Here is a 26,391-nt window from a genome sequence, read left to right as displayed (position 1 = left end):
TTCACTACACTACACTGAACCACTCAACACAAAATAAATTTCTAACTTCTGAATAGAATGCGAAATACAAGCACAAACAGACTCACTGTGTTATTCAGCAATCTTGCTGCTAACCGGCAAGTGAAACTGAACATTCCTGAGGCTAAAAGCTTGCTCCCCGAACGTGCAACTTATCCTGTGAAGTTCAGGAATTTAAGGCCTTTCTCCTTAATCACGCAACTGTGGAGACGGATCTTACCCGAATTGGCAATCATGTTTCTTTCACAAGGGACAACAAATAAAATCTTCAGGTCTAGGATAAATCCGATCGTACTAAGTGGTAATAGCGAAAATTCGTGAAGCGATAAGCGAGGTATTTTTATATACATTTAATATGATGAGAATCAGGACTTTGAAATTACGACATGCTAACTGGGAAAACGTCTTACTGAGGAACGCACTAATGAGGTTTCACTGTAAATCCATGCGACTGAATGTTTCCCTATTATTGTGCAAACATCACTGAAAATTACATTTCAACATACAGTGAAACCTCGATTCTCCGTTTTTCAAGGGACCGTGAAAATAAAACGTACAACACGGGAAAACGGAAAATCCAGGAATGAATGAAAACTATCAATTTGGCTAAACATCACAAAAATGAAATATGTATAATTATAATCTTACAAAAACTCCTAAACCAAACCAAACTACAGCCCCAGTGGGACTTTGCCTGCCAAGCGACCGCTGCTCAGCCCGAAGGCCTGCAGATTACGAGGGGCGCATCGTCAGTGCGACGAATCCTCTCGGCCGATATTCCTGGCTCTGTAGATCGGGGTCGCCATCTCACCATTAGATACGGTAGCTCCACAATTAAAGGTAATCATGTAGGCTAAGTGGACCTGGAACCAGACTTATATCCAGGTAAAATTGCCTGACCTGGTCGCAATCGAACCCGGGCCCTCTGGATGAGAGCCGGGCATGTTAGACCGCGAACCGCATTAATTACCGGTACGCGAGTTCAAAATCTCGATACTTTATATTCAATTTTACAGGGGAAACTTCGTCAGTTTCCCGTGAAAACTTCTTTCAGTTCAGCAACTTTGATTACGCAAGCCAAACTCTTAGAAAAATCTAACAACGCCAAGCCAAACGACAATCGACCACAAGTAGCTTTTAATTCTCTCATCTAATAAAATAAAGCATATCAGATACAAAAGCACCCCAAATGATGGCGAAATCCGTTCATTTCTTAATCTTTCATTGTAATTTGGTCTCCGGTATACTGTTCGTAGTCAGTTTCTGGAAATCTCGTACCCCGCAAATTAGGCCTACATCGACTTTTAAAGGTTATGTTGAACTCGAAAACATGGTTTCGAATGTAAGTATCGATTCTTAAAAGTTCTCGAATACATTATATTCAATTCTGCGCGTCACAAATCCAATCAAATTGGAAAGATAAAAGAAATATCAAAACTTCAGAAATTACGGTTATTCGTGACCTTGAGGTCATCTGGAAAGTGCGCTCGCTGCACATGTCAGTACGGGTTTGAAATGATACCAATCATTTAAAATGTAACGTGCGCAAGTAAAACGACTGCAGTTTTTGGTATTTTAACACGAAAACGTAAAATTCCCAGTCTTCCATTAGTAACAGTAATAGGCAATCCCAAGACCTCCCATGGCTTTCTTTTTTTTAAATGTAAGGTGCAACATCTGTTTTCGTCTCGCTAACATAATCATGTACGATAATATAAAAAATACTGAATTTGTGTTAAGGAGCAGTTTCGATTCCTGCCTGAAAGCCCACTTAGGTCTGCAGTGCCCTGAGCAAAGTGCCGAAAACCCCTTCGGCAGTACGATCGAAAAAATGTAAATAAGAAAACATCTAACCCTGGACATAATATGGACGTTTTATAAGCGCGAACATTTAACAAAACTCGTTTCGTCTTCATGCAGAGCTGTAGAAATGCATTGCTGTGGCCACTCTCTGCCCTATGATTTTCCGAGATTCTCTAAACAATACCACCCGAATGCGATGCTAAGATGGTCCCTTATGCAAGTTCACCGCCGATCGCCGAACGCCAAGATCCATAAATATGCCATAGCCGTCCTTTCGTGAGATACAGTTTATTAAAAAACGATTGATCGAGGATTTAGCGTTGATGGGACTGGAATTTCTAGACGGTTGATCCGGAAAATCGTTTCTTCGAGGAACGGATAATGCGGGACTTTTACAACGTGATTTAATTACGATGCTCTCGGGACCACGTAATTTGAACGCATATTCCGGGAAAACGTATTTTCCGGGAACGGATAATCGAGGTTCCACTGTACATACATTATCATTATAGACTATTATGCCTTTAAACGTTCAGCCTGCAAGCCTCTGTAAGCAGGTAAATTGTAAGAATAAAATATATTTTTTCTTTTAACGTTATAAAATTTGTAAAATATGTGGCCATAGAATTAACTGTGACATACAGTAGAAGTCCGCTATATCGAGTATGGCATATAAAGAGAACCCAGTTATAATGACAATTTTTGTCTGCCCTTCAAAATTACTATATTAAACTGTGTATTATATTTTGGTTACAGCGAAAGCCCTATCACTGACGCATCCGTTATTACAAGCGATTAAGCACGCACGATTTTTTCCGTTACCGATATTTATGCACTCCAGCGATTATGTTGCATACGATCGATCACCTTCGGTATCGTTTCCTCGCCATGTCCACTAGCAAGCTCTCTCGTCGACATTCGAAGGCAAATTAGTAATTCCCGTCGACTACCGTTCCGTAAAAAAAATTCAAAATTAAAGATAACATGGTTTCGTAATCAATGCGTAAATAACATGTCTGATAACAGTTGTTAATCATAATCTTTAAGTTTAATTTCCATATTGATTATATTCACAAATATGAAGTTTAGAAGCTTCCACCTAATCAATACATATATTTATATATTACTGTTCTACAGTACCAGTCGAAACCACGCTGCTTCTTTTCACCCCCACGCACGCACAAAACTCGCTGACAATAAAACGACTGCCTCTTTATTATATACCACGAAACCGGTATTGTAGAACAATAATATATAAATATATGTATTAATTAGATGGAAGCTTCAAAACTTCATAGTACCGGTCGAAACCGGTACTGTAGAACAATAATATATAAATATATGTATTGATTAGGTGGAAGCTTCAAAACTTCATATTAACAGTTGTTAACTCATTAAAAATAAAGGCTGAATAAATAAACAATCTCTTAATTTTAAGGCTACAGTAAATACTGCAATTAAGTAAGAATGGGATACAGCTCAAGATATGGCAGAATGAGTCATTGATTTCAGAGGTTAGTTTATATTTTTTTGCGTCTGGTTAAATTACGGATAGGTTATCATCATGTAAATGTATAGCGAGAAGGTTATAATTTCTCTACTAACGCTTGAAGTATGTTTTCATTACACCGGTACGTCCAGTACAGTTAAGTTAGCATAGGTGACGCTGTTTGAATAAGAAAACTGAAACTTTTGCCACAAAATGCGGTACGGTATGATACGAGCTCTCTCGTTGACATTCGGAGGCGATGTTGGAATCGGTTAGTAATAACCGTCAACTGCTGTTCCCTAGAGAAAATTTGAAATGAAAGAGGATAACACGTTTTCATAATAAATGCGTAAATAACGTGGCCGATAGCAGTTGTTAACTTGTTAAAAATAAAGCCTGAAATTAAGTAAGAATGTGGTACACCTCAAGCTAGGCCTACATCACTGATTTCAGAGGATAGTTTATATTTTCTCGTGTCTAGTTAAGTTTCGGGAATGCTATTCTCATGTAAATTTTTAGCAAGGAGTTTATGATTTCTCTACATGCATTTGAAATGTTTTCATGATACATATACGGTTAGGTTAGCTGACGCCATTTGAAGAAGAAAACTGAAATATTTGCCACAGAAGCCTCTGGAGTGTTACCGTATTTCTCCAAATCCAAAACGATGTTTTTTACCTCAGCATCTCTTATGAAAAATCAAGGGTCGCCTTGCATTCGCGGCCTAACAGTAATGAACACCACTGGCGACTACCGCGGTAACCACGCTGCTTCTTTTCACCCTCACGCGCGCACAAAACTTGCTGACAATAAACGACCGTCTCTTTATTATATATCACTAGCCACGGCAACCGGTTGTACAGTGCCTCTCACTGAATCTCAGGAAATAGTGAAGAGATAATGACGGTCTATTAACCTCTACAAAAATGTTTCACAAATCTGCAGAATGGCATCACAACATGCAAACCTTTGAATTCTTAGAAAGGCCATGGCTCAGTGGCAGAGTTATAATGCGTTTACTGTACCTGAACCTTAGTAAAATTAAGTTTTATGGACAGCAGGAATATTTTCATGATGGATCGTCCCATTGTACAGATATTACCAGAAAATTTTCAAAGGCTTCTCGTTAATATCACGATGCCAATTTTCAGTTAATGGTTATTAGACACTTGGAAATGTACAATTGTGCAGCCGCAAGAAAGTACGGCATAGGCCTAACTAAAGCCAATATCTGGCATTACCGTGAAGACAAAGATAGCTAAAAAAATGCGTACTATATAAAAATGGATTCAGTGACCCGCAACAAGGACACTTTAAAGAAGTCAAAGATGAAATTGTAATGTATGTGCACGAAAAATGCAAGGGCAAAATGGACATACCACGGCGCAGTAAACTTGCCCGTTGACCTTCAACGTCCACATTTAGGCCTACACATCGCCAGCTGCTGAAGTTGATTGAACCTGGCAAGCCAGACGTGCCTGTAGTGGCCGGCTGTAGCAGACATTGAGTAAAACTAACAGTTTGTAGACAGAAAAAATATTTTCCTAATGGATCGTCGTATTGTACAGACGCGTGGAATAGATATTGCCGGCAAATATTCAACGGGATCTCTTTGATATTATGATGACAATTTATGTTAGTAGTAAATAAAGAATAATTGTGCAGGTGCAAAAAAAAAAAAAAAAAAAAAAAACGGCATAACTAAAGCAAATGTTCGGCGTTGGCATGAAGAAAAAGATTGTCTAAAAATATGTACTGTACAAGAAAGGCATTCATATGATTTTACAAAGTACTTTTTAAGCCTGATTTAAATTTTTTGAAGGGAAAAGTGGGGTCATATTGCATTCAGGGTAGTCTTGGATGAAATTAAATATACACTTTCACGTAGTATCGGATTTTGAAAAATTACAAACAAGTAAGCCGAAGTGTGGATATCATCTGCGAAAACGTAAGTTTTGAACAAACTGATCGCTGTTTCATACTGATTTTAATATGTATGGGGGCTTTCGTGATTTTTACAAAAAATCAGATGTAACGACAATCCGGTACAGCGAGTAATTTTTTCGCTGTAATGAATTCTTGCTATAGCGGACTTCTACTGTACTTCTTTATTAAAGCAAAATGTCAGAATATGCTATGTTGGTAGATTTCTGAGCTATTTATTACATTTATAAACATTAAAACATGTTAGTATGTTGTGTGACATGCCACAGAAAACGTGTTTGCAATCCCTGGTCTATGTTATTCCCAGTTGGTGTATGTGAAGCAGAAGCCATCCCTTCCGATAAAGCTGTACGGTAGAGAGCGTACCAACCCACCAGCTAATCACTAGCATATGTTAAGAGTTGTACTTCCAAATGTAATACATGGTGATTGGAAGCATTCTTTAGATAACTGCAGCTGTTGAAAGCCAGACATTTATTTTCTAGTATATTTAATTATTGTTCTCTACATTTCTCACATCAGGGTTTACCTAAGCAGCTGTAACTGAGATAAGAAAGACCACATTGATATGCTATCAAGTGCCTGGATAGCGCCAAAGTTCCACGGAAAAAAAAAAAAAAAAAAAAAAAAAAAAAAAAAAAAAAAAAAAAAAAAAAAAAGCCTGCATTTATGGAGGTAATGAGTTTTATTATCAGAATACAGTAGAACCTCGATAATTCGAAATCGGTTAATCCAAAATCCCACCTAATTCGAAGAAGCTCTCGTTCCCGGAAACATGAGATACAGTTTTGCATGTTATTTCAATTGTTTAATTCGAAATACGGATAATTCGTAATTCGAAGTACAATGTCGGCCCCATTACTGAAATTCAGACTTTTAATTTGAAACTGCCTTTACATTTTAAAACAATAGTATGTAACAGAGTAATTTCAACTCGAAATTTATCCGCTTCGCGTCATAATAGAACGCGCGTTCCGGAACGTGGGGGGGTAGCTTTCCGCACTTACACTCACTTCGGTGGGTCTACAGTGCGCTTCATGATTGCTAAGTTGAATGAAATCGGAATTCTTTTGTATTCAACCTTTTAAGGAACGCCGTAATATCACGCAACAGGCAGTGTGCGGGAAAACAGAATCCGTGAACACTGGCGATACCGACAGTTGACGAAAAAGCGTGGCTCATATAATAAATTCGTAGGCACCGAACAATATTGTCATTGCCGGTGAAACTGCATTGCTTTATTTTAATGCGAGCCCAAACGGTCTTATGGTTTTAAAGGAGAAATTGCCAGCCGGGAAATCGTACAAGTGTGAGGGATGGGGGTCATAGTAGTGCGTTGCAATGCACATGGAAGCGAGGTACTTTATCCCCTCGTCATAAGAAAGTTCGATAAACCACAATGTTTTAAGAGCGTCGGGCACTTTCCATGCCAGTACAAAGCATCTAAAAATGCTAACAGTACAGATATCCAAAAAATAATGCATTTGCACAGGGGAACCGGCATAATTTATCCTTGTCTTTGAATTGTGCGATTTTTTTTCTTTCATTGCGTGAGGTTATGTTTGTCAGTGATTTATCTAAGTGCATTATTTGAACATTGTAAATGCACCTTATTGGATACATTTTGGAAATAGTTCTTTTTTCATGGCATTTGAAAGGTATAAACTGTGAATCAAGGTTAACTGCATGCAGTAACGGGCCTTAGAATATTTTGTAACGCGGCAAGGGTTGGTACTTCTGAATTGCGAATTGGCGGTTAATTCGAAATCACTTATAGTTATAAATTTCATTGGTTCCGTATTGAAGTGGGATTACAACAAAATTAAATTCTTTTCAAGGTCCACCTATTCAATACAATGACGTTTTATTGTGATTCAATCACCCGCTCCGCCTCCTTCCTTCCCCTCGCCTTCCCCTAGCCTCCTTTACCGTTGCTCACACACTTCGTCCGGCTCCGTCTGTGTAACAACACGTTCACATGCTGCTCAAGGTGAGTCAATCATCATTTAACGATTCTAATGTTTCCAGTAACTTCCATACATTGCTTCCAACATCTAACTTAGCTAATTCTTCTTCAGGTTCAAATTGAAGTGGGAAGTCATCTCTAAATACATCGCGATCTTACATGATCAAAGTAAACTTCCCTGGAACCACCTAATATCTAAAGGAACAAATGTCATTCACATAGACAGCATACAACTGTAAAAATTCACCCGGATGCACACAGACTGAATTATGTAACGAACAGCCGGAATTTTAAGAATTTTATATCATACCAATTGTATCATAATTTTATCGTATTTCATGTATCACCACATTAATTGTATGTTATTTTATAATGTGTTAAAATGTGTTTTAGATGTTTTAGGAATGTATATCTTGTTTTAATTTGTACCCAAGGCTGATGATGGCACATAGATGCCGAAACTGGTACCATTTGACTATTTGACATGTGATTGAATCACAATAAAACGTCATTGTATTGAATAGGTGGACCTTGAAAAGAATTTAATTTTGTTGTAATTCGAAATCACGTAATTCAAAGTCCGATTTTTCAGTCCCAATGACTTCGAATTAACGAGGTTTTACTGTATTTAATTTCATACATTTGTTGTCTCTGTATTTTCATTAACACGTAGTATGTTTTGTTTGGCATCTCCAAAAATCATAAAAGTAGCTAGTGTGACGTAAAACCAATAACATTATTATTATTTGTCAGGCACATTGACGAGTAAAACAATCGGTATGATAGGATTGTTTTTATCACATTTTAAACCTACTTATCTCCAAAAATTACCTATATTGGCTTAAGGTATGATATATTAAACAACCATTTTGTTAATGACCTCGCCAGCTATATTAATGGTACCAACTATGAATATTTCTCAACTAAAGTAAACTTGTACCCTCAACCCAAAGTGATGCACCTGTTTTTTAGGCATGCCCCCAATGGAGGTGAGCTGCAAGTACCATTTTACTGCATATCAACCTTCCTGCCAGCTAATCACTAGCATATGTTAAGAGTTGTACTCCTGAATGCAATTCATGGTGACTAGAAGCATTCTTTAGATAACTGCAGCTGTTGAAAGCCAGACCTTTCTCTGGTAGTATTGGGAATTGAACTCGGGCCCTTGAGAACGGCAGTTAATTGTGCTCTTACGCTGCTGGACATTCCTAGCTACAAAACGCAAACATACCACATGACTGATATGTGCTTGCAATGCACGGTCGGACATACGAAACTGTTCACCTATTAGTGCAATGTCATTGGAGCTGCAGTATACTATGGAGGCATTCTTAACTATGAAACACAGATGTACCGCATAACTTCGATGTGTGTTTTCGTTACATGGGTCAGATGGACAAAACTATTCACAAATTTGTGTGATGTCAACGGAGCTGCTGTATAGCCTGTACCCGCATGTACCCACTTCAAAGTGGAATTGTTCTTCTATGATGAATAACATTGGGGGGGGGGCATACTGTATATGAAAGCTTTACTTTTTTTTCTTCATTTTTTTGTCTCGAAAAGCCAGGGTGGTCTAATACACGAGGAAATACGGTACTTACCTATTTTGGCTTTCTCTATTCACACCTTGTACTGAATTACACATAACGCAATTTCATAGTTAGAGAATATCAAACTTGATCAGAACATCCCAATTTCTAAAAAGTTTTATCCCTTCTGTTTTGAAAAAATATATTTCAGAATGAATAAAAAGCTATTTGGTTAGTTCCTCTCTCTAACTTAAGGAAGGCACACATACCTGATCTTCAAGATTTCTTTCAGTTCCTTTTCTTCATAAGGTGACGTGGACACTATGATCATTCTATCTAATAAATCAATGGGTATTCCATGTGGAGATTTGTAGTTAGTTCCTCTAATACGAGTAATACCACGGTTTGTGGCCATAATCACAACAGGAGCCATATCATTCTCTAGGGCTCGGTTCAAGAATGAGAAGCACTCAATATCCAACATGTGCACCTGAACAGACAAAACAGTAATTATCACTAATCTAAACATAATAAGCAATACAGTTACAGTAAAACCTCGTTAATTCAAAGTCAATGGAACACAAAAATCGGATTTCAAATTACGTGATTTCGAATTAACCGCCAAATCGTAATTCAGCGTCACTAAGTACTCTAAGACCAGTTACTGCATGCAATTAACCTTGATTCGCAGTTTAAACTTGGATAACTCACCAGCAAACATAACCTCACAAAATGAAATTAAAAAGAAAAATGATTCAGAGACGAGGAAAAATCTATATCGGCTCCCCTGCGTAAGTGCTTTATTCATTGGATTACTGTACTGTATGCATTTTAGATGCCTTGTACTTGCATGGAAAGTACTCAATGCACCTAAAACATCGTGGCTTATCAAACTTTCATATGACGAGGGAAGGAAGTCTTTCGCTTCTGTCTGCATTACAACACAGTGCAGTGACTATCCTTGTATGCTTTCTGGCCATGGCCATGGCCGCTTTGTCTTGTAATTCAAAATGCCAACTCTTGTCGCGTCACAAAGTATTCTAAGATCCATTAATGCATGCAATCACCTTGATTCACAGTCTAAACTTTTCAAATGCTATGGAAAACACTATTTCCAAAATGTATCAAACAAGGTGCATTTACATTATTCAATAATGCACTTGGATAAAACACTGGCAAACATAACCTCATGCAACGAAAGAAAAAATTCAAAGATGAGGACAATCTTTGCTGGTTCTCCGGTGCAAATGCTTTATCTGTTGCATTACTGTACTGTTAGGATTTTTAGATGCCTTGTACTTGCAAAGAAAGTGTCCGACGCCCTTAAAACATCGTGGGTTATCGAACTTTCATATGACGAGGGAAGGAAGTCTCTCGCTTATGTGTGCAACACAGTACAGTGACCCATACCCTCATACGATTTTCCAGCTGGCACTTCTCTCCTTTAAAACCGTAAGTCTGTTTAGGCTCAGCATTAAAAAATTAAAAAATGGAGTTTCATCAGCACTGACAATATTGTTCGGTGGGTACGGTACGAATTGATTATATGAGCCATGCTTTTTCGCCAACTGTCGGCATCGCAAGTGTTCGCAAATTATGTTTTCCGCACACTGCCTGTTATGTTATATTGTGACGTTCCTTAAAACACTGAATACAAAAGAATAACTATTTCAATCGAATTTAGCACATATGAAGCAAAATCTTGCCTAATTCAAAGCAGCTCCCGTTCCTGGAAACATGAGGTACGGTTTTGCATGTTATTTAAATTGTTTAATTCAAAATATGGATAATTCGTAATTCGAAGAACAATGTCGGTCACATTACCAAAATTCAGACTTTTAATTCAAAAGTGTCTTTACATTTTAAACAAATAGTATTTTACGAAGTAATTTAAATTCAAAATTTCTCTGCGTTATGACAGAATGCGTCTTTCGGAACGTGCAGGGGTAGCTTTCTGCACTTTCACCCACTTTGGTGTGTCTACAGTGTGCTTCATATTTGCTAAGTTGGAGTGAAATCGTAATTCTTTTGTATTCAGCGTTTTACGTAATGCCACAATATCATGTAGGAGGCAGTGTGCAGAGAAGAAGAATCCGCGAACACTGGCGATGCTGACAGTTGGCGAAAAAGCGTGGCTCAGATGACACTGACCTGCGAATACAAACTTTCCAATCATTCTTAAGTTTACATAGTGATCTTTTATATTTCGGGCATGGTGATTCCGAAACTGAAGTCAATTTTATTCTATCAAATCAGGTTTTCGTGCAAATTCAAAATGAAAATTTGATAAATATGCAGCATGCACATATGCAAGATTATTATTACATGTAAAGAACTCTTTCTTATTATTTTCACCCATCTGAACACTCCTATCTTACACTGGTATACTTATGAACATAATATAAAGATATGTAGTGTATTGTGTTAACAGATCTGTAGAAAAAGATAGCCAAATGGACCAACATTAATTCATTAAGCCTCATAAAGTACTGAGAATGGTAAGTCTACGGTGTCCTATCTTAGTATAAGAAAAGTCTTCGCCTTGCTTTTCGTGTGTGAGTAGTAGTTGGACCTTCTCTCTTTAGTAACCAGCAGTAATCTGCCAGCATGTTTTTGTTCCATTTCCTTTGATATCTGCGTTCCATTTCCTGTAGATCCTGATGGAATCTTTCTCCTTGCTCTTCGCTCAGCATTCCTAGGTTCTCAGGGAAATAGTCCAGATATGAATGTAACATGTGCACATTCAAGCTCATTTTGCAGCCTAAATCTTGGAAAGAAACAAGTAATCTATCCACCATTTGTTTGTAGTCTGAATCCTTTGTGTTTCCAAGCAAGTTTCTGAACCACATTACGGAATGCAGTCCATGCCGATCGCTCTGCAGCACACATAACGTCTTCAAAATTAGCATCAGAAAGAAGTTTTCTGATATCTGGACCTGTGAAAATGCCCTCCTTGATATTGGAATTACTGATGCCTGGGAATCAATGACACAGGTACTGAAAGCATTCACCTTCATTGTTTAGGGCCTTAATGAATTACTTCATAAGCTCTAGTTTGATATGAAGTGGAGGTAACAGTATTTTGCTGTTGTGAACAAGAGTTTCTTGTTTTATGTTTTTCGACCGTACAATCCATTGTCTACATGGCCATTCTTTTTGAGTCCAGTGATGTAACCTTGCTCGACTGTCCCACTCACACAGATAGCAGGGGTGCTTTCTGTAACCTCCTTGTAAACCTAACAGAACACCTATCACTTTGAAATCACCACATACTTACCACTTGTGTTCCTGGTACTTCCGTTTTCACAACAGCATTTTGAGATTTCCATATATTTCTCGCATAATAACTGAATGAGCAACAGGAATGAATGCAAGTTTGTTTTCATTGTGAAGAACTCACTTCAAACTACGGTTGGAGGCATTGATGAAAAGTCTCCAGTCAGTAGGGTCATACTGTGGTGCTCGTAGTTTTAAGATAATCTCCGGAAGCGCGAGGCCGGAAAATCGTACAAGGGTGGGGTCACTGTACTTTGTTGCAATGCAGACGGAAGCGGGAGACATCCTCCTCTCGTCGTAGGAAAGTCTGAAACGCCACGATGTTCTGAAGGCGTCGGGCACTTTCCGTGCAAGTACAAGGGATCTAAAAATGCAAACAGTACAGCAATCCAAACAATAAAACACTTGCACACGGAACCCAGCATACTTTGTCCTCGTCTTGGAATTGTACTTTTGTTTTTCGTTGAGTGAGGTTACTTTAGCCAGTGATTTATCCAAGTACATTATTTGAATAATGTAAATGCACCATGTTGAATACATTTCAGAAATAGTGTTTCTTCGATGGCATTTGAAAGGTTTAAACTGTGAACCAAGGTGACTGCATGCATTAATGGGTCTTAGAATACTTCACGATGCAGGAAGGGTTGGCATTTCTGAATTACGAGAGAAGTGCCATGGCGGAAAATCGTACAAGGCCAGACGAGCGACAGAATTCCTCCCCTCGTCATAGGAAAGATCGATAAGCCACGATGTTTTAAGGGCATTGGGTACTTTCTGTGCAAGTACAAGGCATCTAAAATGCATACGGTATAGTAAGCCAATGAATAAAGAACTTGCATAATGGACCCAGCATAGATTTCTCCTCATCTTTGAATCATGCTTTTTTCTTTAATGGCATGAGGTTATGTTTGCCAGTGAGTTATCAAAGTGCATTATTTGAATACTGTAAATGCACCTTATTGGATACATTCTAGAAATATATTTTTTCATGGCATTTGAAAGGTTTAAACTGTGATTCAAGGTTATTTGCATGCAGTAATGGGTCATATAATATTTTGTGATGTGGCAAGGTTTGGCATTTCTGAATTACGAGTTGGCGGTTAATTTGAAATCAAGTAATTCGAAGTCCGATTTTTGCGTCCCAATGACTTTGAATTAACAAGGTTTTACTGTATATAACTTCACAGCGAATTTTTAATTAAATCAGCTGACATTCATCCATTTTCATGCTCTTGAAAAATGCCATCCAGGAGGAAGAGTGCACTTTAGCACAGTTTTCTTTTTAAAACCAACATAGTGTGGTAGCTTTCTAACTGCCAAAATTAAGGCACAGCATGGTTTCTCCGTACCTGCATGTTTAATAAATACGCTAGACACACCCTCCATATGCACAATCGTACTTCATGGCATATAAAAACCACTGGAGTTTGGTCAGGTTTCTAATTTGAGTCAGAAGAAAATCATTTTCTTCTCCAAGAGAGATGACAAGGTGGAGAAATTCCATGACTTTGTGCAATTAGACGGTTGACTCTGAGCCAACATTGTTCATCCTCGCAGACCAAGTCCATGTCTCTGTATAAAACGAACAGCCCACGCCACACTCAGCTTAAACTGTGTACTTATGATGCCATGCTTTTTGCTGTTATTCACTTTCACTTGCAACATTTCATGCAATACAACAATGACATCATTTCTCAGAACCACTACATCATCAAGCACTTCCTTGTCAACTTCGGGATATTCTCTGCTCTTTGGTTATGAAACAATCAACAAGAGGACTTTGCTTTCATGAATTCTCCTTTCTGAGCCATCCAATAACAAATAAATTTAGGAACTTCCTTTCTCCAACTTGGAGTTTTCAGTTTTCTTGCCATGATAACATGTTATAGGTGAGGATGGGGGTATAATATGATTTATACAGTGTCATCAAAACTTTTAGCGGTACTTTTTTATCCCACAGCAGTTGTCTTTCTTAATGGAAAAAATGTGTTGCCTTGCTAATTTGATTATCCACCTCATATTTTGCAAGGTTGTCTTTTGATATTATACTACCCATGTACATAAGTTTTTTCAATGTCTAGAAATTGTAGAAATAGTAGTTTCCCTTTTCCGCCTCATTGTCCCTCCATTAACATCCTGACAGCAAATATAAGCAAATACTTTTGCACTCAAAAATAAAATTAAAAAGAGTTAAGTAAATATTTGAATTTAAAAGGAAATTCATGTAATAATCACATTCCTTACAGTTTTTTTTCCAAAGATGACAATTTACTTTTTTAGATTTTGTCAACATGTAAAAAAAAGCAAACATTCTCCTAAAACATGTACCTTTTGGAAAGAGAGGGGAAATGAGGAGAGATTCAGTAATAGATTTATCTATTAATCAATAGTTCAATTTCAAACTAGACCAAATATAGTATTTTTCCACACCTTTCTTGAAGTGATCAGACACCATCAAACGCAAAAATAAAATCCTACCTCATCAATGAAGAGCACTCCAGGTACAATTTCTGCTTTCCCCTCTTCCCGCCATTCAGCTACTTTGGCATTAATCTGCTCCCTTACTTCAGCCTTGATCTCTCCTGTATCACCTGGGAAAGTAAAGAAATAGTCAATTTTGAATATTCCAAAATATACTTAATAGAATGAGACACAAGCAGCTGACCTTAAGCTGGAGGAAAAAAAACAAAACAAAAAGTAACACAACGGAACAAACAAGTTGTGTAGAAAGATAGGAACATCAAAGGGAGCACATAATAGGAAAAACACAATGAGAGGTCAATGTAGGAAGAGGGAGATATAGAAAGACAAACCCTCAATGAGAATTAATGCCCGCCCTCCTGATGAAGCTGGGAAACAAATGACTTACCTGTAATTGTGTTTTTTATTACTTGTTCCTGTCTATGTTCCAACCTTTCTCTGTGCCTGGATAAGCAGAACAAAAGTAATCTAGTTAAGGAAGATTTTATAATGTAACACATACTCACCAGAGAAAAGAGCAAGAAAACCATGAGTACGACTATTAATTACATCCACTTCATGAACTGTAACGGTGTGAACTACTTCCTTCCGCTTTTGCAGTTCTCCCTCAGGACACTGTACAAATCGGGTCTGTGGGCCTGTGGCATCATAATCACGAGCACGAGTGAAAGAGCGACCAAGCCTACTAATTTTGCCTGTTGCTTTGTCGACAGTTATTACATCTCCAGCTTGCACCTGCAAATTATGACAAAAAACGAATCATTTAACAAGGTAACAGAAAAGAATTATGGATGGAATACAAGAATAAGATAGCAAATGGTTAAAATACAACCTTTTCTGCAGTATAAATTAGGTATAGAATGGCATATTGTGCTTGTAATATTATGTCATTCATGAATTTAAGAACATTCTCACACAAGTTTTATCTGAAGCTAAATCAAATTATATCGCAACATTATATGAATGTCAGGTAAGATTCTATTAACGCTAAGGGGGCACTGAAAAATCATACCTGGAGAAACATTTGAAAAAGATATTTTATCTTTTCATAAAGAATGAAGTTTCAGCTATCATGCCAGTCCTTGCCAGGGCACTGAAAATAATTCAGTAGTTGGCAGAAGAGCACCACCATTCACAAGTTTTTATTTTTAAACAATGTTTTACTCTGGTTAATATTTCCTTTCGTATCTGATACAGCCATCACAATATTTTAACAATAAAGAATTTTTTTTGTACATACAAATTCTTTAGGTTTGCTGTGCTTCAATACAGTTATTTTCAGAACAAGCCTTACAACTTATCACAACTTACAGTCATTTCTAGACCCCGATTCTATTCGGGTGCTGTGTAAAACAGAATTACTGTATGACTGCAGCAAGATATACGAGATATTTTAGATTCAGGAGGTCAAGTGAGGCCTTAGGCCTTTGAAGGAAGACTACTGACAAAAATGCAGGTTATTTGACCGGACAAAAGTGATATTCAATAGGTGGCCAAATTTCTAGAAAACAGAACTCAGAGAATTAGAGCATGTGAACCAAAAGATCCTGTAATGATTTAAGAGTGGAGTTCTTCAAGGCAGTATTACTGAACCTTTGTATTTTCTTATATATATAAATAATACAGGTAAAAAACTGGGGAATCACAGATAAGGCTTTTTACAGATGATATTATACTGTAGAGAGTAATTTCGAGGACTGTAAGCGAGACTGCAAATGGATTTCGAACAATTTTGCTAGATGGACAGCAGACAACAGTATGATGGTAAAACAGGTGATAAGTCCAGCGATAAGTTTCACCAAAAAGAGAAGTTCTCTCAGTTTTAATTACTGTGTTAATATGGTGAAAGTAACTCACAGGGTAATCACATAAACAGGATTGTAAATTAAGATAGATCTCTTCATATGGTTATGTGGGTATTTAGGGGTTGTAGTAAGGATGTAAGGAAGAAGGCATATAAGTCACTGGTAAGGTCTTCAGTGCGTAGGACCTTCACCAGGATTACTTGATTCATGAACTGGGAGCAAATTGTTCTGGGTGATTTCCGACAAGAGAGTACTGTTAAGTTAAAAGAAGATATGAAATGGTTCAACCTTTCAATACTATCAAAATAAGAAATGTAAGTTTATATTCCTATTTAATTAATATGGTACCGGTTTCGACCAGTATTCTTGGTCAACATCAACCGATCACGAATAAGTGTAAAACAATGCACAGATAAAAAAAGGCAAAGTTAAAATAATTCTGTTAGTTGCTGTTAGTAAAGCACTAAAATTTTTAGGGAGCACTGTGTGTTGAAGTTTAGTCAATCACAAATAAGAAGCACAGGTAAAAAAAATGTGAAGTTAAGATGAAACTGTCAGATGCAGTTAACAAAGCACTATAACAGACTACAGAGCACTGTTTGTTGAGTTTTCAATGCTAAAAAGAAGTCTAAAAATTAAATATGTATTTTACAGTTTCAGTTCAAGATACACAGTATAATTTTAGGGATCAGCACTGCGTGTCGATAGTTCTAAAAAATGAAGGAGTCGTAGATCAAATGCGTTAGTAAGACATGTGTAAGAGAGCACTGTGTGTGAAGAAATCTAGAATCAAATAATTTATATGTAGTACGGAACAAGTTCTTGAAGACAAGACAGCTGTGCTTCACTGTAGTTTGAAAGATGTGTGCCACTTTATCTAATTTAGGCAAGCCTCAAGAAAAGTAATGGGCATTGAAATATCAATCCTTGTTGTGTATATATTTTTTTTATCTAGCTAAATATGGAAATGTGAAGGGAAAAAAAAATAAAAAATTAGACATTATCGAAGGACAAGAGTCATCGTCTTCATTTTGATTTTGTAAAATCTGTTTATTTTACTTTGCCTTAAAAAAACCGACTGAGTGTGATATTTAAAATTATCATTTTGGATGAGGACCAAGAAGAAGAACTTTTGGAAATTTGTCTTTTACTATATAAAATTGTCATCATTTTATTTTCTGTACGTCAAGAACAGTGTCTTTTAATTTGGGAATGTGAACTCTATAAATCATTCATGTAACTTGTAGAAGAAGAATATCTTGAGTCAATGAACTCTTTGGAAACAGGATTATGTTGGAAGAAACTTTTGTAAAATTGTATAAAGGTGTTCATTTTGATACATAACTTTTGAGGCACCTTGTACAGACAGGTGTAGATTACTAATTACAAAATTTCTATATGTTGGAAAGGAACTCAACTTGCCCATGTAAGGAACTGCATTTTAAATGGTCAGAATAACGAACTTCTCTATTGGTGAGTACGGAGGTCTGGGGAAATTCCGTGTCTCATTGGTCTTCTACAATCGCACAATTTCCAGTTTAGGGCTCCTCGTGAAAGCGAGGCAACTGTCCGCATCTTTGTATACTGATCACCTTCAGTGGCCGGACGCACTTCGTGTCCGTCCCGTCACGGTACTCTAGACCCCTAGGTAAGTGCTAAGTTCTTTGGTTTGATTTAATTTACATTCTTTCTTATTTCATGTGACTTTGACGATAATGTGAATTTGTTCTGTGTGTCAGAGTTTCCTCTAGATTTCCACATTCACCAATTTGTGTGTTCTGAACGACTGTGCCTCGACGGACAGTCATAGCATCTTCTTGTTGGAGGCCATTCTCTGTTTTAGTTCTAAATTTGTAACCTATGTGAATTGCAATTAATGTAAATTTAACTGCCTTCCTGTAATCCTGCCTCAATTTCTGTGTTAAAGCTTGAACATTCCACTATCTGAAGAGCTGTAGTATTCAATTGTACGCCAGTATGTATTTCAGTTCAGTGTTCTTAAGTTTTATTTCCTACATTATATTCTGGCCTTCTTTTCTATTTGGTGTTATAATTTAGTTTGTTAATACATTATTTCAAGGGTGTTTGCTGCGTGTCTCTTTCTCACCCCACAACGCTATATGTTTGCATGGCCTCGTTAGGGTTCCTTCCACGTTTCCACATCCTTCCGTAGTTGTCAATTTTTAGACCTGTAAGTTTAAAGTTCTTGCATCTCGAACATGGCGTTAATCTGATTTGGTTTTAATTCCACATTTTTCTATTTTTTCATTATATTATTATTACGTGTATTATGTGTACGCAACAAGTGCTACAAAGACGAACAGCTTGATTAAATGGAATGTTCTGAGCTGTCGGTGAACAGATGGTCTGGAATGACGTTAGTAGACGAATAACTTAAGGAGTTTTTAGAAGTAGGAAAGATCAAAATATGACTATGAAGTTGGAATTCGAGAGGGCAAATTAGAGTCAATAATAGTTTATAGAAAGAAGAATTAGAGATTGGAATAATTTGGAATAACTGACTAATTTGAAATCATTTAAGAAAAGAATAGGGAAACAACTGATAGGGAATCTACCACCTAAATGCAGACCAATGGTGGTTGATTGTTTGAATATGGAAACACAACCAAAATAGCTTCCAGATGTCATTAAAACATATGCAAAAGTGTAACAACTGTTCCACACTAATAAGGTTTTTTCATTTTCCTTTTCATGTGAAGCTATGTCATTAACAGATTTTCAAGAATCTTAACCCTACATAGTATTTTGGTTAAGTTGATATACACCTTTCTTTTCAAAGATGTACTGTACTGAACTCTTAAATAAAACTGTTCAAATATTTCCAAAAATGTCCGTTCAAATTTTATAGTAATTGCCAAGTAAGTAAATTTTCCTTTAAATGACATCTGTCCTCAAAACCTGTAACCTCAAAACAATAATCATATAATCTGATAAAATAAGAAAATCATTCAAAAGTATTTTATAAGAGTGCCTGTAGCAATAGGAAATGAGTGTCAACGTTACTGAATTAATGTGAAGGCTGATACTGCACAATGAGTGCCTAATTTTATCATCTGATGTACTTGTCACTGATGGTACCAAAACTAGAAATCTGGCCTAGAACCCTGGAGTTATTACTCAATTAAATTTAAAAAAAGAAGAAGAAGAAAATTACAGGTATATGATTACACTGATGAGTAAATGCTGAAACAAAAAATATATATATTTTCAAAAGCATGGTCTCTTTGTTAATTTTATCCAGAATTCCTCATATGTGCATTGCTCAGTAAACTAGAATATACAGTAAAACCTCGATTATCCATTCTAATGCCCAGGAAGAGGTGAAAGGTTAATAAAAAAATCCGGATAATCCATATTACTAATTTTAAGGGACTTTAAAGTACATAAAACACATACCGTAAAACCTTAAAATGCAGTGCATTAAACCCTCTTTAAAACCAAAATGTAGTCAAAGCTACAACAATACATACTAAACATTCACCTAAATTACCAGCAGACCATAAATAATTTACCCGGTGTCATTTGAAGCTGCTTTAAAAAAATCTATTACTTTTTGCACTCTCCTACAACTTATTTTCTTCTTTATGTCCATTCTGAGCTTTCTAATTACAAGAATGATTGAAAAATCCATATCATCCTCTTGCTCCAAGAATTCCATTAACGTTTCAGCCGACTCCAGTGCGATCTGAGGCGGTATGCGATTGTTTGTGATGCACACTTCTTCCCCATCCCCCTCACTTTCACTCTTCACTTTGCAGCTGACTGTCAAGTTCCCGTTCGCGCTTTTATTTACTATTTCGTCATCAGATAAAATGTGATGCCCAGGCAATACATCGTCAGTATGAAGCCACTCCTCAATGTTACTATCATTCACTTCTCCAAAATGAATGTTATTTTCAATAGTCTTCAGGATGTCCTTGATCGTCAATCCCTCATTTTCATCTTCATCAGTGAACCCATGAAAATCGTCGGCGAGCTCATCAGCATCAACATACAATTTTCTCCACAATGGAGTAATGTTCTGAGCGGTTACTAGATCCAATAATTTCTGGACAAGATAAAGCTCTTCTTTAAGAAAAGTAATAGGCCTAGCAATTCCCGCTTATAATGCGCCTTAAAAGTTGTGATGACGCCTTGGTTCATCAGCTGAATTAATGAAGTCACATTAGGTGGCAAATAGGAAACAAAAATGTTTGCATCCTCTGATTTCAAAGCTGTATCAACGGGGTGAGAAGGTGCATTATCAAGAAAAAGGACAGCCTTTAATGGCAAGCCTTTGGACGCCAAGAAATCTCGAACCCGCGGAACTAACTTATTATGGAACCAAGTCCTGAAAATATTGCGTGTCATCCATGCAGATTTGTTATGACAATAATCTACTGGGAAATATTTCATCACTGTTCCTTTGAAAGAACGCAGATTTTTTGCTTTACCAGCAACAGCTAATTTTAATTTATAGTTGCCACTAGCGTTCGCACAGCACAAGATGGTAATGCGCTCTTTACTAGATTTGTGAGCAGGAGCTGATTTCTCTTCAGCAGATGCTAATGTTTTACTGGGTAAGCACTTCCAATAAGTTTCATCGGCATTGTACACTTCACTTGGAACAAAATTGTATCTCTCAATTATGCGCTTAAACTCGTATCTAAAGTTTTCTGCTGCACTGCTGTCACCACTTAATTTTTCTCCTTCGATGTTTAATTCTCGAACCATGTCTGTCCTTAAATTTCTGTAGCCAACCATTGGACACTGGTGAGGACCCTGAAAGCCCCATCTTTTTGTGAAAAATTTGTGCCTGACTTGTCATCACAGGACCACTAATAGGTACACCTTCGCCTCTCTTTTGCTGAAACCACGTGAATAATGCAGCATCCAGTTCTTTTAAAGATGATGCTTTCATTGTTTTTCTTTTAGCGTGTCTATGCGAACTGTCAGAACTCGCCGCAAACTGCAACACTTTGTCTTTATTCTTCACTAGGTCCTGCACTCTTGTCACACCCAGACCGAACTCTGATGCTAAATTTGAGACTAGTTCACCTTTCTTTAACCGTTCGATTATAGTAACTATATTTTGTATGGTTTACAGTTTTCTTTTTCCTGCAGATTTCAATCTCAACATTTCTCGGCTGTTAGAACGAAAAATAAATGTTCAACTTTATTAGACACTCTCACATTTACTTACTTTGCACTACAGTACAGAATGTAGCTTACCTGTCTACTAATAGCGGAGGTTAACTATGATGGACCGCTAGGCTGGTTTCCGATTCCTGTGCATTGTGAAATATTTACGATGCAGTAGCCTGTGGTGAAAATATTTAACCTTTATAGAGAACGATATGGAAGATCTACGTACAGTACTCGGAGATGTTACATACTACAAAATAAGTTACAGGTATCATTCTGAAGTAGGAATGACCAGCATATCGTACTCTATGCTCCGTGGGCTGGGATAGGGCACATTACAGTACATTACTCGTCAACAATGATGTGGATAATAAAGTTTGTGACTGTTCAATTTGAATAGCATCCCTCTTCTTTCGTAACAGCTAAAAGTTAAATAATTTTATACAACATAATATTACATAGTAAAAAAATGTATGAAGTCACGTCTCCAATGCCGATTGCCGGTCTATGATCATGGCCTCAGGAGTCGGAGAGTCAACATACAGTCACTCCAAAACAGAATACCGTATCAAGATACCTTGACATCAAAAGCCGGGCAGAGTGGCTCAGACAGTTGAGGCGATGGACATGTGACTCCAACTTGGCAGGTTCAATCCTAGCTCAGTCCATGGTATTTGAAGGTGCTCAAACACTTCAGCCTCGGTAGATTTACTGACACGTAAAAGAACTCCTGCGAGATAAAATTTCGGCACCTTGGCATCACTGAAAACCGTCAAAGTGATTAGTGGGACGTAAAACCAATAACATTATTATTATTGTTATTAATATTATTGGCATCAAGAGTACGCTCATTCAGTTACACTGCTTTTAATAAAATCGAGATTTTTTTTTGGCGATGGATAATCCGCAGAACGGTTAATCGAGGTTTTACTGTAGGTTCAATTACTTCAGAGACTCTTAACTTTGGAACATGGAGAAGTGACTAAGGAGCTCCACAGAATTTTGGCATTGTTTCCACTTACTTGTGCCGGGCTCTTCTCTTTTATCGTACCTGTATTACTGAAACTTTTTTTGCTCCTTAAATAATCACCACCATTATACAAAGTCTTTTGCAATTATGTTAAGTGATCTATACCATGAAAGTCTCATCATAAACCTATAATATGCCACATCATTTTGGTGTAGGGATAGCGAGCCTGCCTCTTACCCGGAGGCCCCGGGTTCGATTCCCAGCCAGGTTAGAGACTTTTACCTACATCCGAGGGCTGGTTCGAGGTCCACTCAGCCTACGTGATTACAATTGAGGAGCTATCTGACGGTGATCGCTTGGTAGGCCATGGTCCTTCAGGGCTGTTGCACCATGGAAGTGAGGGGGGGGGGCTAGGCACTGGCTGAATCAATTTAAAAACATGCAGAACAGATTGTATGAGATTACAATCTTACCTTCTCTTTCATGAGAGCCTCAATCATTTTGGTACCAAGATCGTACATGGTCTCCATTTCTGTTGTCTTGAGGGTAAGTTTCCCAACTTTTGCACCCACTCCAGTAGCTGGTCGGTCCACTTGTATTTCCACAACTTCTCCTTCGATGATTTCAGTCTCCTCCCTGTCACAATATGTATGTTTAGCAAATGCTAATATTTCTAATATATGAATATTTTGTATCATTCACAATAGTGAAGACAATGTCTATTTGTTTACACTACACAACTAAATGGTAGCACAGTCCCGAGTTTTAAACAATATCAAAATAGGACTAAGATTAAGTTAGGCAGAGAGAAGATAAATCTATATCTATGCTACATAGCATACAAAATATTTAAGTACGTTAAACAAAACTCTCAATTTCAGGTCTTACTTTAACCTTTCTATATTACAATAATTTTTTTGTTTATGAAACCTAAACATATAAAAGATGGGAACTAGCATAGTAGCACATATCAGAAGGACGGCAGTCAGTGTAGAAAGATTCACTATCATAATTATTAATAATATCAAATTAAAAAGCTGAAGAATGTTACATCTTATGCACCAGGTTTGTTTTATTCAGTCAGTTATTAATATTAATGAATAAAACTGAATTTTTACAGCTTTGTTTAGAATGTTAAAAATAGGCAAAATTGAGAAAATGTACGAAGTTGGTTAAACAAACTACTCCTGAAAGTGAAAAGCAGTCAAAATAAATTTAATATACACAAGAGTAATGATATCCAGAGAATCGAATACACAAAGTGTCTGCCAGTAAAAGATAGCAAGTATATTTTTATATAAATCTTCAAGAATTCAGTTGTTCTGTAATACACGGGTCAAATGAATCTACCGTAAGGAAGCCCTCTATCAGGACAAAACATATGATTTTGCAGCCGAGATCTTTATGCAATAATAATAATAATAATAATAATAATAATAATAATAATAATAATAATAATAATAATAATAATAATAATAATAATAATAATAATAATAAATAAATAAATCAACTGTCTGGCTTCAGCTAGAGTGGTGCTATTTAGGTAGCTGTCTATCAATTTCAACATTCCAACTGTGCAGCTGTTCAGCAATGATACCAGAATTCTACTGTATGGAGATTATGGCAGAGTTAATTTACTTTTGTTGGGTGACACCATGTATATCACCTGAAGTCTTTAACGTGCCAACAATACAGTATTCTATAGGTCTTTTCTACTCTGATGGCGGGCGGCCTACATGCTGTCAGGGGAAGTAGGTTGCGGGCAGTATGTCATTGCCCAATCAGACAAAAGATCGCCTAGCAATGGCACTGAGAACTATTCAATAAGGGACCATTTATATTGGTATGAGAACTATTCAGTCGCCCAGAGAGTTTGCCGCGTTCACTTCGCTCCACGAACTGCTGTGTTGCCGAGTAGTCTTACAGTGTGCGGTGGGTATTACCGAAAGCTTGTTTAACGAGTTTGTTTTATGAGTAATTCTTGCCGCGTCCTTTACTGCATTCTTCGATTAACGTTTTCGTGGCATGTGATGTGACGTTAGTTTTTTCTATTGTTTCTATTTGTGTTGCTCTGTGTTTTTTTAAATATAATAATTGCACTATATATCTTACAATGGCGAAGAGGAAGGAGATAAGGAGCCAGGGTAGAAAACTGATCAGCAATGTTCATGAATGTTTTCAAAAGGAAGCAGAAAATAATGGCCCTTTAGTGAGTGTGTATAAAGTGCAGCAGAGAGTGTCAGAAGCTTGTCAAGTTAGTACGCAAACCGTTCAGCGTATAGTAAAGGAAGGTAAAGACAGTACCCAGTCATGTGGTTCCATCTCATTTCAATCACCGTGCAAACGAATCAAAAGGAGCTGTATAACCAAGGCAATCGACGGATTCCATAAAGATGTAAATAGAAGGAACTCTCCTCAGTTATTACGTAAAGGGTGAATACCCGACACTGAACAAATTACGTGGCGATTTAGAAAGAGATATACAATTTAAATGGGGAGTTACTTCATTGTGGAGGATACTAAAGTCTATGGGGTTCAAGTATTAAAAAAAAGCAACGATGGGAGAAGATTTTTAATGGAGAGAGCTGATATAGTAACAGCCAGAGAAATGTTTCTGAAAAAAGTGCATCTCCTGAGGAAGAAGGACCCATCGCCCCACATATTTTATTTAGATGAGACATTCATCAGAATTACGCTCCAACGAAAATCTGGCAAGATAAAGAGGGTACAGGAGGTTTAAAAGTTCCTGTGGGGAAAGGTGGACGAATTATTGTTTGTCACGTAGGTTCCAGTCACACTGGTTTTCTACAGCAATGTAAATTGGTTTTCAGGCCAAAGGTGAAATCGACCAGTGATGACTACCACACTGACATGAACGCTATGGTTTTTGAAGTTTTAGACTTGACAAAAGGAACATCAAAGACGCAGTGATTGTAATGACAATTCAGTACCATTCAGTACAGCCAGAACAAATTCCTACAACGAACACACGAAAAGCTGATATTATATCGTGGTTATCTGCTAGGAACATTCCTCATGACAGAAATCACACCAGACTCGAACTGTTGTCTCTTGTGAAACAATTCAAGCCAAAAACAAAAATGTACGAAACTGATACACTTGCTGACAGAAAGGGTCATACTGTTGTTCGCCTGCCACCCTATCACTGTCAATATAACCCCATACAGCTGGTTTGGGGAAACATTAAAACTGCTGTAGGGAAAAGGAACAAAACGTTCAAACTAACCGACGTCTAATCTTTAATGGAAGAGGAGCTGGATAAAGTAACCGAACAGGAGTGGAAGGCTTGTGTGTAACATGCTGAAAAATGTCAAAGGACGATTACAAAAGGGACGTGGTATTGGACATAGTCATGGACGATATCATCATAAATCTGCGAGACGACAGCCACAGTGAGGAGTCGAGTGACGAGGATATTTCCGGTGACAGCTCTGGTGACGATGGAGAGTGTCAGGGTGCTGTAACACGGATTCTTCAGCTGGAATAAGGTAAGATAAAGTAAGAAAATGTGTTGTGTAACTCTGTACTTTGGAGCAAATTGTTTTTCGGTCTGTTGTCAATGCACCTGTTATACGCATTATTAATTAACTCTTATCATACTACATCAAAGATAAGAAAATAATAGAAATAAATAATAAATAAAAATAATAAAATTCATCCACAGGCCATAACCGAACTATAACATACGAAGCTCTGTATTTCATTGTTATGTGGATTTCAACACAACTTAAACACGCGCGGGCGCTCCTGGCAACATTGTAGTAGTGGCCTCTGTATCTCTCCCTTAACGGCCTCTCGCGTCGTGCTGGATTGGTCGGCCCTATGCTCCCCGCTTCCCCTGACAGCATGTAGGCCACCTGCCATCAGAGTAGAAAAGACCTTTAAAAAATTTGACAGTCCTTCAAAAATTGATGAACTCAGCCAAGATCAAACCTATTAAC

General features: G+C 37.3%; 1 protein-coding gene across 1 annotated transcript in view; it reads right to left on the bottom strand.

Moving 5' to 3' along the window:
- The window catches only part of rept (RuvB-like helicase 2 rept), a 96,615-nt gene that overhangs the window by 30,866 nt on the left and 39,358 nt on the right, over positions 1-26,391 (bottom strand). The window contains exons 5-8 of the mRNA XM_067142972.2: positions 22,903-23,065; positions 15,016-15,244; positions 14,507-14,619; positions 9,022-9,242 (exon numbers count right to left, since the gene is read on the bottom strand). Coding sequence (XP_066999073.2) covers positions 9,022-9,242; positions 14,507-14,619; positions 15,016-15,244; positions 22,903-23,065 — 726 coding nt within the window. The remainder of the gene's footprint in view (positions 1-9,021; positions 9,243-14,506; positions 14,620-15,015; positions 15,245-22,902; positions 23,066-26,391) is intronic.

Source organism: Anabrus simplex, chromosome 1 (genome assembly GCF_040414725.1).
Source record: "Anabrus simplex isolate iqAnaSimp1 chromosome 1, ASM4041472v1, whole genome shotgun sequence".
Taxonomy (NCBI): domain Eukaryota; kingdom Metazoa; phylum Arthropoda; class Insecta; order Orthoptera; family Tettigoniidae; genus Anabrus; species Anabrus simplex.
This window is presented reverse-complemented; position numbering and strand designations above follow the sequence as displayed.